At 39.5% G+C, this 16761-nt stretch overlaps 1 protein-coding gene across 1 annotated transcript in view; it reads right to left on the bottom strand.

The window, feature by feature from the left end:
• LOC137273710 (uncharacterized) overlaps positions 1-13677 on the bottom strand; it is a 35274-nt gene extending 21597 nt beyond the window's left edge. The window contains exons 1-4 of the mRNA XM_067806512.1: positions 13528-13677; positions 6761-7000; positions 6052-6294; positions 5558-5824 (exon numbers count right to left, since the gene is read on the bottom strand). Of these exons, the coding sequence (XP_067662613.1) occupies positions 5558-5824; positions 6052-6294; positions 6761-7000; positions 13528-13588 (811 nt within the window). The 5' untranslated portion in view covers positions 13589-13677. The remainder of the gene's footprint in view (positions 1-5557; positions 5825-6051; positions 6295-6760; positions 7001-13527) is intronic.
• Between the last annotated feature and the right edge of the window lie 3084 nt (positions 13678-16761).

Below are 16761 nucleotides of genomic sequence, written 5' to 3'. Positions count from 1 at the left end.
ACACACACACACAGACACACAGACACATACTTTTGTTGGTAGGCCTATCTGACACACATATACTTTTGTTGGTAGTCTTATCTGACTCACACTCTGAACGCCCCATTCTCTAATACGTGAATGTCATTCTCCTACTACAAGTCACTTTTCTCCTGATACATAATTCCCCTTCATCTCTACACGTGCCACTTGTTTTGATACAGGTGTCCCACACTGATTCTTCTTTCTCTCCTACAGGTGCACTTTCACTGATACTTTGATTTCCCTAGCCCTAAAGGTCGTCGCAATTCTCCTGATATATACATGATTCCCCTTTTCCTGTAACACGTGCCTCATTTTCCTGCAAGATGTGCCACAGTTACGTTTTATGTGAGTGGTTTTAGGGTCACAGGAAATGCACGGTACATTTGTCACGGAAAATTACCGTCTTGACAATATATGTCTGTAAATGCTACTTCTTGAGATTATACTAGTACGTTATGCAAGTAACGGTTTGAAAGAATGTTATAAAGCATAGAACATACAAATTTAATCGGAAATGTATCGGCTTATACGCACCATGCATAGGTGTACTGACTGACATGACACGAACTATGTTTAACGATCCCTGTCTGTCCATGGCGGTGTTGTGGGGCTGCTAGCCTCCCCATATTATCCAGCCTCCGGGCAGATCTGGCCCCAGTTCCCACCAACGAAACCCCTTCATACTATCTAGTGATTCCCAATTTCAGCAAATGATTGATTTTTGGAATTAAATTTATGAAATGTCGGGGCAAGTTGCGCTAAGCATTACGATGTTCACAAGTTATCTGCAAATGGGTATTATTTTCCTGCAAAAGGTGAAACAATTTTTTATATGTTTATACATTGCATTTAAGAGTATATGCCATAAAAATGTTTGCAGACAATCAGTTCTCTCATTTACATATTCCTTGTATACATGTGTGTACATGGTGTGTGTGTGTGGATATAAACGCCAACTTCATGCAGAAGTGCGATTAAAAGTAAATGACAAAAGTATGTGTGTCAGATAGGACTATCAACAAAAGTATGTGTTTGTCAGAAAGGACTACCAACAAAAGTATATGTGTCATATAAGATTACCAACAAAAGGATGTGTGTCATATAAGACTACCAACAAAAGTATATGTGTCAGATAGGACTACCAACAAAAGTATATGTGTCATATAAGACTACCAACAAAAGTATATGTGTCATATAAGACTACCAACAAAAGTATATGTGTCATATAAGACTACCAACAAAAGTATATGTGTCATATAAGACTACCAACAAAAGGATGTGTGTCAGAAAGGACTACCAACAAAAGTATGTGTGTCAGATAGGACTATCAACAAAAGTATGTGTGTCAGATAGGACTACCAACAAAAGTATATGTGTCATATAAGACTACCAACAAAAGGATGTGTGTCAGAAAGGACTACCAACAAAAGTATGTGTGTCAGATAGGACTATCAACAAAAGTATGTGTGTCAGATAGGGCTACCAACAAAAGTATGTGTGTCATATAAGACTACCAACAAAAGTATATGTGTCATATAAAACTACCAACAAAAGGATGTGTGTCAGAAAGGACTACCAACAAAAGTATGTGTGTCAGATAGGACTATCAACAAAAGTATGTGTGTCAGATAGGGCTACCAACAAAAGTATATGTGTCATATAAGACTACCAACAAAAGTATATGTGTCATATAAGACTACCAACAAAAGGATGTGTGTCAGAAAGGACTACCAACAAAAGTATGTGTGTCAGATAGGGCTACCAACAAAAGTATGTGTGTCAGAAAGGACTACCAACAAAAGTATGTGTGTCAGATAGGACTATCAACAAAAGTATGTGTGTCAGATAGGACTATCAACAAAAGTATGTGTGTCAGACAGGACTACCAACAAAAGTATATGTGTCATATAAGACTACCAACAAAAGGATGTGTGTCAGAAAGGACTACCAACAAACGTATGTGTGTCAGATAGGACTATCAACAAAAGTATGTGTGTCAGATAGGACTATCAACAAAAGTATGTGTGTCAGATAGGACTACCAACAAAAGTATATGTGTCATATAAGACTACCAACAAAAGTATATGTGTCATATAAGACTACCAACAAAAGTATGTGTGTCAGAAAGGACTACCAACAAAAGTATGTGTGTCAGATAGGACTATCAACAAAAGTATGTGTGTCAGATAGGACTACCAACAAAAGTATATGTGTCATATAAGACTACCAACAAAAGGATGTGTGTCAGAAAGGACTACCAACAAAAGTATATGTGTCAGATAGGGCTACCAACAAAAGTATGTGTGTCAGATAGGACTATCAACAAAAGTATATGTGTCATATATGACTACCAACAAAAGGATGTGTGTCAGATAGGACTACCAACAAAAGGATGTGTGTCAGATAGGACTACCAACAAAAGTATATGTGTCAGATAGGGCTACCAACAAAAGTATGTGTGTATCAGATAGGACTATGAGAAGGGGCAACTGTATCATGACACATAGCACTTCTAACTCAGGGGAATAACGTTTCTTGAAAATGAAAACGTCTGGTAAGATAAGATGGTTCATGTAGCTGTGAAAGAGGACATGTATATGTGTAGATATAATGATTTGAATAAAAGGCTAAGACTTATGTCCATGTTCCTCGACTGGCTGCTGCCCTTCCCCAGTGCACCAGCTTCAATATTACTCTGCTGTTACAGGTAACAGATGGATGTCGATTGTCTACACAAACAATAACTTCTCTGCAGTTTCAATAAGCACATTGATCGACCTTTAAAAAAAAGCACGATATATTGAAGTTACTCATGTGTAGGATCACATTATATTGGGCATTAAAGCGTCCCATTGTACCAGAGGCGTGATACTTGAAGCATGGAGATGTGACATATGCAGCGGATAGTACTCTACTCCTAAATATCCCACTGGCAAATTAATTTAGTTTCATCTCAATGATGCAAACATGAAAATGACTAACCCTATTCAAGAGACCTACACATTTATCAATACAAGTCATGTCTTCGCCAAAGTGGCATACTTTGCTGTTAATATGAAACATTTAGCATATGACAATTTGGAACAGTAAAACACATCATAAATCCTTCTCGGACCATTTATGGTTAGTTACGTGCATTGGCACGGGTTCATGTATAATTAGAAATCAACTTACTTCATTTGGAAAATACTTCTTTCACAGAAGGTGATTCTTCGGAAAGAATCCATGTTTCTAATCTATATCTGTTGTATATATCTGCTTATGGAGGACGCTATTCTACCTCCAAACATTGAGGATTTTGGTGTCTTTTTACTGGGGGACCTGACTCTACCGTCACACATTGTTGACCTGGGCGTCTTTTCATTGGTGGGACCTGATTCTACCTCTGCACATAGTGGAACTCGGTGTCTCTTCACCGGGAGGACCTGATTCTACATCTGTGACGGTCACCTGCTGATTAGTCACTTGAACAACTAATTCAGCGCATTAGCTGCACACATTGAGTGGATGTAACAGATGATGTCAGGCCCAATTAGATGAATGACAGGATGGGATGGTGGCGTGTGATCAATAGTTTCATTAGTTAGACATGGGCGGGATGAGGGCGAATACTTGCAGTCTAATTAGAGCGGCAATAAGCCCTGTGACGAGCGCCACCGTAGGAATGTCAGAGCTGGCCACTGTTTGATGTCTGACTGGTCCTGTGTCTACTCATCACACTGTAGTACGCACACTATGTGCAACAAACAACTGATTTTCTCTCCCTATTCCACTACCTATCCCTAACGAGAAAAGGGTGATTCATCAGCCAGGAAGTGTACGTGTATCTGCCTGACATGCAACGACGGTGAACTATTGTCTGCATTTAAAGATTAATAATGTTTTCTACTTTCAATATCTCTACATTTGTCTGTCAGTGATGCTTCATCTACAGTTTACGAACTGTGACATAGTTGTAGAAGGTAGAATCGTGTCATTAATTTGAAGAGATAGATTAATATAACGCATCTTATATTTGGATTAAACTTCCCCAGTAACGTTCACATTCTAGTACTTTTATTGGTTTTAGTTCCAGCCGGGATTTCAACCCCACCCTCAGAATCGCCTGCACACAAAGTCTGCCGCCTAGCCGGCTCGGCCACTACGGCATCCTCAACATGAATTTCTGACAACTGGTAGCCGAGACCACAGACTTTATCATCTACCCTGAAAATACAGGGAGAATAAACCTTTCACGTGTACAGATACAACCAGGCCCTTCGTATATATAGCTAGAATAAGATCATTCGTATATAAATAGTAGAACCAGACCCTTCATATGTGCAGGAAGAATCAGACACTTCGCACATATAGGCAGAATCATAGCCTTCACATGTGGAGGTAGAATCAGACCCTTCATATATGAACGTAGAATCAGACCCTTTACATATTCTTTTCTTGTGTATTTAGGTAGAATCAGACCCTTCAGATGTGCAGGTAGAATCCGACCCTTGGTATATATATGTAGAATCAGACCCTTCACCTGTGCAGGTAGAACCAGACCCTTCACAGGTGCAGGTAGAATCAGATCCTTCACATGTACATGTAGAATGAGATCCCTCGTATAGATAGGTAGAATCAGAGCCTTCGTAGGTAGAATCAGATTATACTTTAGATAAACTATCATTTAAAACTCTCAACATCAGATATGTCAGTTGATATTCCTCCAAATATCTTGTGCAGGAAAGCAGCAAACACTACAATGAATTATACATGGGTAAATGTCAGTAAAACATATCTGAACATGACTGAAACAAGCCCAAGTTAGTCATGTCAGACCAATATGTCTTTTGGTCATGCAAAAATTGTGCTGAAGCATAAAAACCTGCTTTTCATTGGTATCAGTCAGTATTAGAGACTACAGACACTCAAGGCTAAATCCTAGTTGGAAGTTTCAGATTGATCCATCGCCTCTAGCATAAAATGTAATGGATGTGATGGGCGCCAGCACCATCTGTTGGCTTTCCCTTGGATTTAGCACGGAATCAGCCATGAAATGCTCGACCTTTCATCAAATGAGCAACAGTCAGCTCCTCAAGCACTTAAGTAATTGGCCAGAAAGCAGCGCGTTCTTTGTGAGGAGTCTATAGCACTCGTCTCGTCAGCAAACAGTGACATGCTGTGAAGGCTGGTCGACTCACAGATGACAAACTCACTTTACATCGATCGGGGAAACCCGGGTCATATGGTTTCAGTTATGTTCTTATCCTGATTTGGTGATGAGTGAGTGAGTTAAAATTTAACGTCACATCGGCAATAGATTTGATGGTGGATTTGGAACAACCGCAATAAAGTCGTAAAACAGATGCCTCCATGAATTCTAACTGTCAACAGAACATCTCTGAACCTGATGTAAACAATGATAGGTAGGAAGGTATATGGATTTCAGTCCTTTGCTTTGCTGATTGTACAGTGTAGTTTTAACTACACATAGAGTTATTAACTGAACTATCGCACACATTCAAGACAAAGTAAAAACATGTTGTCAAGTTACCTTTCTTCTCGTAGTGCATTACGGCATTGTGATCTATACGATTCCGGGTCAAACCGTTCACATTGGCAGCAATATACTGGCTCATGTGACAGGCCTTCTCCGCGAAGTAGTAATCAAAACTACAGCAATCAAACGTCTGCTCGGATGTACACAACTGTGCACAGGCATCTAGAGTCACACCAAGCATAACCCGATTATATATTTGATGTCCTTCCAGTGACGGCAAAGATCCACTTCCGTAACACACAAACTTGCTCAGTGGGCCCTCTGTGGAAATGAAATGTTTCGATGTAGTACACTAACTCGACTGTTTATTGCATTCACAGTACACATCAATATGCACTTGTATTCTTTTATTAGAGGCGGCACCAGTGTAAATGATTACATTTTTTTCTGTGTTTATGGTATGTGTTTTTGGTTTATGTTTGAGAAATGGGGTTGTACTGGTTTTCGATTCCTTTGTCTGTGAGTTGTATGGGGGCCATGTTCCTTACCCGGGGATCTCCTGTAATAGTCTGCTCCCTTGTGATTCCTCACTCCGCCTGCTGTCTCCGGGGTGTCTTCGGTCAGCCAACAACTCCTGAGCTCAGGTTCATAGTCAAAACCTTCACACTTAAATCCAACTTCAAAAACACACCTTCGTGAACACTCTTCTACGCTGACGCGCGATATTTTACGGTTATGACGTAATGTAACCACATGGTTAGGTAGACGATTAAAGAGTTTTTCAAAGGCACCTGGGAAAAGAAAACACTTCAGTGAATATCTCACCAAGACTACATGAAGTGAATACTTTACCCAGACTTCATCATGTGAATCCCTCACACAGACTACATCACGTCAGTACCTCACCCAGACCACATCACTTGAATCCCTCACCCATTGGACATCACGTAAATACCTCACCCAGAGTACATCACGCGAATATTTCACCCAGATTAGCTCACCCAGTCCACATCACATAAATCCCTCACCCTAACAACACGGCATGAATACCTCACCTAGACTACATCACGAGAATCCCCTCCCTACACTATATAAAGTGTATGACTCTGTAGGGTGATTTGATTGCATATATCATGTAGTGTTTTCAGCTTGAGTTTCGCACTTACTCTATGGGTAATCCAATCTGATGGTAATCCACAGATGACCTTTTCCTTTCAGCAATTAAGAGAAAACCTTTTTAGCTTGTGTACTACTTACTTCTGTAATGATCTGTGAAGTGTGCTACCTGCAACACCCCTTTCTCGTGACTAACGTTATGTAGCATGCACCTCCTCAGAGAGTTGTCCACGTCAAACGACTTGCAGTCAAAGCGAGTTTCTTGTGTGCAGTAGCGGGCACATGCCTCGACTGTGCAGTTGGTGTACACACTGGACGGTTGATCCGACAACTTGAGAAGAGGCATGCGGACGAATAAACCAAGGAATGTCTTCACCTCAACTGGAACAAAAGTATAAGTGTGGTTACAACGATTGTATGGTGACGCGTACGACAATAAATATAGGCCGGAATAACATAAAAATATATGTTACAGTATATGCCTGTTTTCAATACCAGAAGTTCCTCTTTATAAACAAAGACCATTTAAGAATGATGACTGAATCTCACACGGAAGGAAGGTTTCTGAACACGATGCTTTAGCAGCATATCCACAAAACTTGGAGTCTATTGAGCAAAATATTAGTCAGTAAATACGTAAGGGTTGGTGAGGAACATTCTGTGATCAGATTAACACAAAAAAGCATCCATAAGGATGTGAATTTGACACAAAGGATAGACGACCTTTCCAAGATGCTTGTGATGCCAACAATACCAGAAATGATCTTTTAATCAACGCTATGGTGACGCTCGACTGTCGACTTACTTGAGGCCATTTTTCTAAACCAATTACTATTCCCAATGGATATTTCAACAGAAAGAAGAAAACATCAGCTCGTTTGGTTTCCAGCTCTCTGATATCTGATCAGAAACCCACCAGACACGATGTCTGTTGATGACCGTGTTCAAACAACAAGCAAATCGTGGAAACATCTGACATTACGGACACAAAAGAAGGCCAAGATTGTTCAATCAGCTTGATAGGGTAAGACATTCGTGTTCCATCATGGTGGACTCATGGCGAAGTTATGACTAAGATACTTTTGAAGCTGAGAAAGGCTTATTGTTACGACAAAGCACATCACCCATAGCCACTGTCAGCGAGTGTTGTTTTGAACCAGCACCAGTGATATTCTTATCATGAGATTCATTCAGATTTCCATGAAACATGAAACACGCTCAGGGGCGAATCCCATTTCGACTCGAATCATACTTATAGCAGTTGTCAGGAACGTTTTGAATTGCAAAGAGAAAGACTTTTAAAAAGTGGGTAAAATATTTCGATCATCGAACATATGACTGAAACATAGACGCCGCCCCCCCCCCCCCCCCCCCCCCCCCTTATACCTTCTGTATTTTCAGACATTTGCTAAGTTTGCCGGAGTGTTTTCACAGGAAATGTTATCACATACGGCAATATTCTGAACACTTGTAGCAACATTTGAAAGATGAAGTTTGTGACTACCTTTCAGTGTACATAATTTTGTCCATGTGAAATGTCAAGAAAATTATTTGAGATCGCTGAATTATGTGAGGAGTCAAAGTAAAAATCAAACTTGAAATCGCCTTTTGTTCTGTGTGGGTTATTGCTGATAACTTCTAATCGACGAAACAAACGTTTTGCTTTGAAATGACAAATGTCACTCGATTTTATGTCGCAACCAGTATAGCTGTCAAAGCCGTTCCTGCGATTCGGCTTCACGTGGGAGTTGAGTGGCAAAAAAAAGCTACTCTGAAATATCATAACAAGTCTTTAACATTTGACTAAACATCATCACTGTAGCTGTAGACTGTTTGACAAAAAATAAAGGTGACATATGCCGTGTTTGAAGTGGCAGCATATGGTCTGACGAAGAGTATGAGAACCAAATTGTGAGTGAATCAACCCCCTCCCTGGCTGGACATGACGGACAACAGTATTATATAGCTACTACAACCTATCAACATCAGACATTGCCAACTTTGCTCAACATCGGGGATCCTTCCTTCTCAAATTTCCTCACATCCGCAAATCGATTCCAAATGCAACCATTCAAAGTACGGCAGTTCAGTGTTTGTCTAACTTGAATGTGTATGCGTGGATGTGTCAAACGGTATTTCATAAGAGTGCTTATGAATTTTCATTTTTACCTCTCCCGTATATTTTGCAGAGGTCAAGTCAGTCTTGATGTAAATACCCGTTGTAGGAAAATAGCTAGTCTCAGAAGAACACCCTAATTCTATGCAGACATCAATCACTGAGACAATTAAAGCCACGATTTGTCACTTTTGACAGTTGAAACAGAGAAACAGAGTTGGCTCTTTCCCATCTTAGCGTATACGAACACAGAGTCCAGATAACGTTGCTTGTCGGTGCTCCCTTATGCACACAATAGCTCTGCCTACCAGACAGTAAAACGTCTATGTAAGGTTCAAGTAATTATATTTGCTATATATTTCTCAAACATAACTGACTCATATATTACTGTCCACTTTCTCAAAACTGGGCGTGGAATATCGTTTAGTTTCAACATTATCATACACAAATCACCATCGCCTACATCAGTCAGAAACATTCACGTGACTATCATCTACACGCAAATAACAACATTTTAAAAAGGGCTATCCAACTTGTATAATTCAGATGTCTCTTTTATTTCTATTTCAAACAATAACATAGCATTACATGTGTACTTGTATATCGACCTCATTATGCTCTTGCTTTTTTTGGCCCTACATTTTCATATTCTTGATAATGGGCTATTTTCAGTTGAGGTTCTGTGGTGGCTATTCTACATGATAAACTATTCCTAAACATACTTTAAAAATAATATCAGTAGAATATTTCATTCATAAAGAATCTCTTGAAAGCTTTTTACATTTTGTGTCATGTCTAAGTTACAGAACCAATAAAAAAATTTTCTGTACTCTTATAACCATTACACATGAAAGACATATGGTTGGCCATACACTAAATTCATTCTCACAAAAGCTTGTGGTTAACTAATACCGAGTGATTAACAAGTACCAAGGAGTAGTCGACAATGTCAACTTGTCACAATATTCACTCGAAATACACTAGTATTAAGTTGGTTAACATTTTTATCACAAATAATATCACAAAAACCGGAAAATATATTTGACAGATTGATAATAAATATACCTTGTTCATCCTTTCCTTTCATAGGGCTACATTTTCTGTCCGTGTTTCTCCGACTGTAAAAAACACTTTCAAACATTCAAGAGTAAGGAAACTTTATTGATGACCGACGTACCAAACTTTGTGACACATAACACCAGATTCAATCCATTTGTGCTGCTTTAGCTTGCAGTGCCGTCTCTTACGGAGTTAAAATCAAATTAGACAACAAATGATTTTGCTGCACATATGTTTAGATTTTATATTTACAAAGAAAACGGACTACATTTGTTTGTGTTGAGATATATTTCCCATGACCACTCCTAAACAGGTAAAATACAGCAGAATCAAAGTTAGAGAGGGTATTGCCTTCTGTTTTGACGTGGAAATGCATCAAGTTTAGATCGTGGTGGCCACGTGCAACCCATAGAAAACTGTTGCCCTCAGTACATACCAGCTGATCAATATACGAGCCTGACGGTCGGCAATAGAAACAGGTTAGCTCGGTAGTTGGTATAATGTGTATCGCTGTTGAAGTGCGGTATGGTAACTCAGAAAACAACCTTTCCCCTAACCTGTTTAGTGAACATCACAGATGTCTTTATAAATCTCACAATATATGTTCATGTATTGTTATGTTCATTTTCCATCATTCTTTTATACCACAAACAATATTAAAAAATGAAAAGCCTATTCCTTTTTCGTATATACCTGAACAACTTATGCATGTTTCCTATTGAGAGAATTGTCATGATTGATTTCCTTTGTTCGGTGATTTTTGTTTCCCAGTAAATTAGACAAGGAGTGACTCCAAAAGCAGTGATATTTACATCTACTCGTATCTAGACCTAAACAGTACGAACGGTTACACATGTATGATGATGATACCGTTATGAATCTTTGGAAGTCCACCATGTATCCAATGTTAATGATAGAGCATCCATTCTTCATTGGTTTGTATACCAGCCCATGGATAATCGAGTGGTTCAGTCAAAGCTAGTAGAACAAAGGTCACAACTTCAGACAATCAAATTCCACACAAGCAATGACGCACGCTCTACGGCAGTTTGTTGTAACAATTGAGGAAGGATCTTTGGGTGATAATGTGTCTTATATCACTGCGGTAGTCATACCATAAGGTAGTCAATGTGTACGCTGAGTTGGTGGAATTCATCACACTTCCCACCAAAACAGTTAGTATGGTTAGTAAGGTAACCGTGCTCAGATACTTGGCAGTGGTCACAGTTTGTGAAAAGCATGTCATTTCAGCCATAAAGAAACTTACTTGCTACAAAGAAGTTGAAGGGCAGGATTTTAACGCCAAACAACTATCCGACATAATGCCGTTGATGACAGTCTAAACGCATCAGTGTAATGAGTATTGATTCTGTGCTTCCAACCATACAGATGAGGCAGCTAGTGACTAGGGCTGCGGAGCACGACCGCTGGCCACCAATTGCCTCAACAAGTTTTTATGACAAATGTGTGATGGCGAGCGGGGTTGGTGTGAAATTGGGAAGATGTGCGTGGATCGATGAAGAGCGGCCTTTCTGGTGTTATCGTCTTCCACTGCCGCAGGGGAGACCAACTTGTTAACTGTCTACGCGCCAGCCACGTGCTAGTGGAAATTGGCAGAGTAATCGCCCTGGTATTACTTCACTGCAAATAACTGTAGTAGCTAAACATTTGATGTCGACTGTCACATTGAAAGTAGTAAAAGCATAAACACCGCCAACCACGCCAGTTAACAACTGTATACGATTTCTCAACTACTCAACAAATAGGAAAGAACAAGAACAAAGATTTTGAGATCTTTCTGCCAACAGTTACATTTTCATAAGATAGGCGTGAAAACGAAAACGAAGACCTTTACAATCGATGTAAGACATAACAACACATATATTTACCAGAGATGTATGCTTCATAGATACTTGGAGATGTAGGCAACTCACATACTAAGATCGTCACCAGAGATGTAGGCAACTCACATACTAAGATCGTCACCAGAGATGTAGGCAACTCACATACTAAGATCGTCACAAGAGATGATTACTACACATATATTGTATGGGAACATTCGTTGTTTATGACGCGACATGCCTCCTTTCAGCGCGAGTAACCTTTGTCATCTCAAAACATGTGATGCCCAAAATCATATAATCAGACACATATAGTAAACTCGCCATTATATAAATACAGTAAATAAGAGATATCACCACCTGAGGCACATACTACATAAGCGAACAACACAAAGTCAGTAGTTAATTTGGTATCCTTTCACAGTTAGATCACCTCTTTTTAAAACTCTGGAAATATTAACAATGAAGATAACAAGGTGGTCATTTTCTGAATTTAGCTGACCTGATTTTGTGTTAATCTAACCAAGTACGGTATGGTGGCACTGACAACATGTGCTCCTGACAGCTGTAACTTCATCTATATGATGCTTCTTGTGTTCTCGACTATTTGCAGACAATACGAGCGATGATTAACAACCGATGCTATGCTGTAAGGGCAGGTGGTTATTTTGGGTACAGACATTGAAGTGGGATTGACTTCTCTTCTCGTTTCTATAGTAACATTGACACTTTCTTCTGAATAGTGATTACCGTCACTTGATGGTCACAATATACAAGTTATGGGCGAATGTGCCTGTCAGCGTTGTTGGCGATTCGGAGTACACAAGTCCTCGAATGCGCTCGAATGTCCATCCAATCCACATCTTAGTGTTGCGTCACCAATATTGAAAGCATACTGGATACATGTCTTTTACCAGTAACAAGGTATCTGTCCAGGTGCAAGGTCTGATTCTGTTTCAAAGCTGAAGCCAGAGCCACCACTAGACTTGCAGTAACAATTTGTGAGCTAATACGGTCTTATCCCATACACACCGAATACTATTGGGTCTGAGGTAAGCAAACATTGCAGAGACATAGTTTCACCATAAACGTCGGACCATCTGCTCAACACCAACAGAACCGGACGACCTTTATCGCATACCTAGTAACAGAATATGGAGAAGAATAAAGGATATTGGGGACCTTCCTTCAGTCTTAACACAGAACATGGAGGAGAATATGGGTTACTGAGGACCTTCCTTCAGCCCTGACATAGAGCACGGGAACGATGTTTATTACTGGCTGCTAACTTAAAAGCCATGTATGGAGATACACGTAGGTAACTTCGACGTTACAATCAATAAGAATTGGACTGACAATGAATTACTTAAAAAAACATGTCAAGTTTTACTATTTACTATTCTCACGGAATGCTGCTATTCTCTTGCAGTTGTTTGTACTCATGACAAGCACAGTAGTTAAATGTATAATAGCTTCTTTGTCTATTATGTTGATGTGCTCCGGAAAATCAGAACTAAAACATGATTTCTTCAGAAAATGAATCCTTATATTAAACATAATTCTGTCTAGTTTGTGGTCACTAGACAAGCTTGGCACACTGCCTCTGCTGGTTATGCAGACGGTGTAGTTGCCGTATTTGTCTGAGAGCTCGATAACCTACAATCAAATACCATGCTCAACAATCATCGTTCAACCGTGCAGTATTCATCAACAGTCTGTTTTCAATTATAAAGCCAGCCCTGACACTGGGGAAAGACACAAACCCAGAGCAGATATTTAATATCATTTCATCTTGTAGTCTAATTTCTATACGGGGATAGAAACGATCATGTCAATTTCTCAAGGCAAGTGACACAAATATTCGTAATATTAATTCAGGGTGTGAGACTTACCTGCCATACCCGGTAAAAGAGTCAATGTAAGTAAAAACGTTATCTCACAACTTGACGCCATGATCGAAAACAGTTCAGGCTATCCTTAAGCAACACTTAACGTAAAGTTAATCCACACCAACTTGGGAAGTATTCCTCATGCAAGTTCACAGAAAGAAGTCTGACATCCGCGTCTATCCGAGGCAAGCGTTGTATTGAATAAGGCCTGGGCCCATATCGAGCCACGAGTGTTCACGTCTGGCAGCAGACTGGAAGGCGTGCACTACTGCAGCATACTTCTATAGTCGCGGATCGATCCTGTCGATACCACTATCCGCCATAGCTAATAAACACTCCAACTTGCGACCAGGAATAACTGGTATTTCTACCAAACTAGCATTAATTGAAGTATGAGAGGGTCTTAGCCTTTTGCGTTTTTAAGAATAGAGAAAAGAGATTATGCAACGCTCAGGGAAACAGTGGTAAAGTGAAGCTTGTTCATGGATGGGCATACTCAGCATTTTGCTAAAAGAGTGTTGACTGCGTTTACACACCCCTATACCTTCATATGAGACAACAATGCATTGCAAAATGGCCACCACATCATACATGACTCTTGACAGCACTGCCATGTATTTGTATCTGTCCGTCTATCTATGTACATGGTGTTAACACCCATGGTATATATTTGGCAGTACCCAACACAGATCACATTACCCTTTAGATATACTACTCCTCAAAAGTTTAGATTCACCAGTGTAAATGTAGTCACGTACTTTAGTCAGCTGATCTGAACTAGATTTTGCAAGATATACCATACTGCTCATTGTGAAACATCGATTAGAACCTCATTGATTAGAACCCCAAATATATAAGGTAAATTATTAAATGGTCGTTACATGTTTTGGCCACCGATATGTGAGTTCAACAGACTTTACAGTTAAACGTAGCTGTGTATTGATGGAGTCACACGGTACGTATTGAGGGTTCAGAAATACAGGACTGAGAGTCAAACGGTTTCTGTGATAGAACGCACGCACGCACGCACGCACGCACATACAATGGAGATATAATGCAGGGGACAGTCTAGGAAGGTAATCGTTGTACACGTCATACTGGCAAGTACAGGGATGTCCCTGCACTACTGTATCTGGGATATGGGAGTACATACTTGATTTCACGCTGTTATGTATCGGTGAACGGAAAGGTAAAGCCCCAGAATGACTAGAATGCTTTGTTCCATTTACCAGATCCAGATACTTGTAAAAGAAAGCCAGCTTCATGCTTTGTGAATCAGACAATATGAAGTAAGTAAGTAGCACAGATAACCCTAGGTCGAGAAGTGGTAATCCCGGGTTGACGTGACTATTTGCATAACCAGCTCAACACACGTCAGTACATCACCGAGACAGGTGAGACGAGACAACCAACAGGTAACAAGGAAGGATATATCATTATCTGACATCGTTCCCGAGCGACCTTGGAATCATTGGCTATTTGATCGATCACTCCGTGTTTGATTATCGATTACCACCATAAACAAAATGTGTTTAGATCCTAAACAAAACCTGAGCACATCCTGTATCTCATAACTGTGATAGTTTCGAGGCCTAAATATGCTATAAAGTCAAAAGTCTATGTAACAAGTATCGGGAAACCTGTATCATGATGTTCATCGCCACCAGACTGGTTATTTCTTGCAAAAGCGCTCTTATGTCAACACTGTAAGTAGTATGACTTTATTTCAGGTTATCAGTGTAACAGTACATGCGGCTATCTACATTAATTAATCATCACGATATTTCGCGATTGCATTTCAAGTGGCTATCGCTACAGACATCACTGGACATGTTTTCCGAGCCAGCATACCCAGCATGTCACTGATTGAGTCTCGCCAACTCTGCCAGTAACTTTCCTGGGCCCGCTTGCACAGAGCAATCTTAGTTACAATCAATCTTAGGTCCCTACAATCAAGTTTACAATCACCATACAATTGCCCTAATCCACTTGCACAAAGACGATCTTATGACAGCATGGATTTAAGATCCCGATCTTAACTAAGATGGAACTCTTCAACGTTGGAGGTAGAAATTTCTTAAACTCGACTCCTGTCTACAGTTGTCTTCAAGTGCGCATAGCATGCAGCGCAAATAAAACGTGGAACTGGTTACTGCACGCAACTGACATTCCTTCCTTAATCGCACCTTGCAGATTTTTCATGAAAATAAAACAAAACAAAGCAAAAAAATAAATAAAATAAATAAATAAATAAATAAATAAGATAAAAAAATTAAAATAAGCAAGAAAACCCCACATATCTTTGTAATGATAACGTGGAAGATAACATGTACGGTAACTCGTACCTTGTGGGTTATTCTCTGATTTTTCTACATTCTAATATTATTTATGAATTAAGAATGTCATACTGCAACCACAGAAATATCACGTTTTATGATAAAATATTGAAATACAAACAGGTACATTAACTATTTGGGTTTTGAGTTACTGACCTAGTACTCATGAAAATTAAAAGATAACATAAATTATAAACAAAATTTCCTTATGATACAACACCTAAATGTACTATGATTTGTCAATGGCTGTCAATGAATCTGAGTTTGGCATCTGGTCGCTGTTATTTGGAGTGAAATCCCAAATATATCCCACAAGTATTAGATGTTTAAAGATATGAAAGTGTGACATGACTGTGGGAGTGTTGTGGAAAATGCATGGCAGGGAAATATGAAAACGTTATTATTCCGTGTGTTTTGTATGTATTGTTAAATACTTATCTACAGTATGTTAATTGCTTTACTCTATTTTGTTGATAATTATTACTTTTTTTGTTAAAAAACTTTTTTACGCAAATTTCACATGCCCCAGCAAGTGTATTTTCCTGTTTGAAGAATACTTGTATTATATTTAAAATGCATAGATTAAAACTCTATTCTCTCGTCAGAAAGAAACACAGATTTGTACGTTATCCAACTGTAGATTATTGACACGTCTATGATCGAAAAGAGTGAGTGAATGAGTCAGTTTAGTTTTACGTCGCACTTAGCAATATTCCAGCTATATGGCGACGGTCTGTAAATAATCGAGTCTGGACCAGACAATCCAGTGATCAACAACATGAGCATCGATCTGCGCAATGGGGAACCGATGACATGTGTCAACCAAGTCAGCTAGTCTGACCACCCGATCCCGTTAGTCGCCTCTTACGACAAGCATAGTCACCTTTTATGGCAAGCATGG

This window comes from Haliotis asinina, chromosome 2 (genome assembly GCF_037392515.1).
Source record: "Haliotis asinina isolate JCU_RB_2024 chromosome 2, JCU_Hal_asi_v2, whole genome shotgun sequence".
NCBI classification, from domain to species: Eukaryota; Metazoa; Mollusca; class Gastropoda; order Lepetellida; family Haliotidae; genus Haliotis; species Haliotis asinina.
This window is presented reverse-complemented; position numbering and strand designations above follow the sequence as displayed.